The 951-nt window shown below is 32.6% G+C and overlaps 1 protein-coding gene across 1 annotated transcript in view; it reads right to left on the reverse strand.

Moving 5' to 3' along the window:
• CNTNAP4 (contactin associated protein-like 4) overlaps positions 1-951 on the reverse strand; it is a 276,072-nt gene that overhangs the window by 72,670 nt on the left and 202,451 nt on the right. Inside the window, exon 14 of the mRNA XM_008575870.1 lies at positions 32-188. Coding sequence (XP_008574092.1) covers positions 32-188 — 157 coding nt within the window. The remainder of the gene's footprint in view (positions 1-31; positions 189-951) is intronic.

Here is a 951-nt window from a genome sequence, read left to right on the forward strand (position 1 = left end):
ATCTTGCATAAAGAAATTATATGGAAATCACCATTCATTCCGGTCAGCATCACAATTGCAATAATACTGAGAATTAATGCAGTTTCCCTCTAATCCACAAGTACATTTTTGAGGATCAGGCAAAGAACCTCCCCAGTAAGTTTGTGCTTCGTTGGTTCTTCCAATCCACCAGCTCAGAGGGGTTCCATCTGAAAGACAAAAGTGAGAAATGTGACCTCTGCTTTGTACCCACTGACTTCCATCCCAATACAATTCCCTTTCTTCCTAAATCATTAAATCATTAGAAAGAATAAAAGGAAAGAAAGAATGATTTGATGTAATAATATTCTAACCACTATAATTGGTGGCATTTCCTATTCTAACCACTGTAATTGGTGGCATTTCCTTGAGACAGCTTTCTTTAAAAAATATTTTATCATTTAGGCTTAAATGATAGATACATTTTTCTTTGAGTAGAAAAGAAACTGGCAGTTTGTATTTAATTTAGGCATGATAGTTAAAAATGTATTGAGAGCAGTTTACACATGCAATTTCTTTAAAAATAATTTTTGAAATGAGTTGGCATCAAAACACAAACCACAGTAATCAACATACCAAAGCAAAATTGATTTGAAATTATAAAATGCCCATTAAAACATTATGGCATGTTATGTAAAGTCACTGATTTATCTCGATATGTTTATTGGCTAAAAATATACTAGCTGTTTATTAAACATTAGGCATGGTATGACACCCTTTATCATGATTTAGGATTTATTTGGAAGTACGTATTTTCTCCTCCATTTAATGGCTTGGCTATTTATTTAAAGACTACAGAAATAACACTGAGAGATCTTCATGCCTGAAGCAAATATTACACTCAAAAATAAAAAAGTTTCGCTCAGCCAAACACATCTCTTTCTACAATAAATGTTCAGCTACCAGCTCCTTCTCAGAATTAAGACAAAACAT

This window comes from Galeopterus variegatus, unplaced genomic scaffold, assembly GCF_000696425.1.
Source record: "Galeopterus variegatus unplaced genomic scaffold, G_variegatus-3.0.2 Scaffold1248, whole genome shotgun sequence".
NCBI lineage: Eukaryota > Metazoa > Chordata > Mammalia > Dermoptera > Cynocephalidae > Galeopterus > Galeopterus variegatus.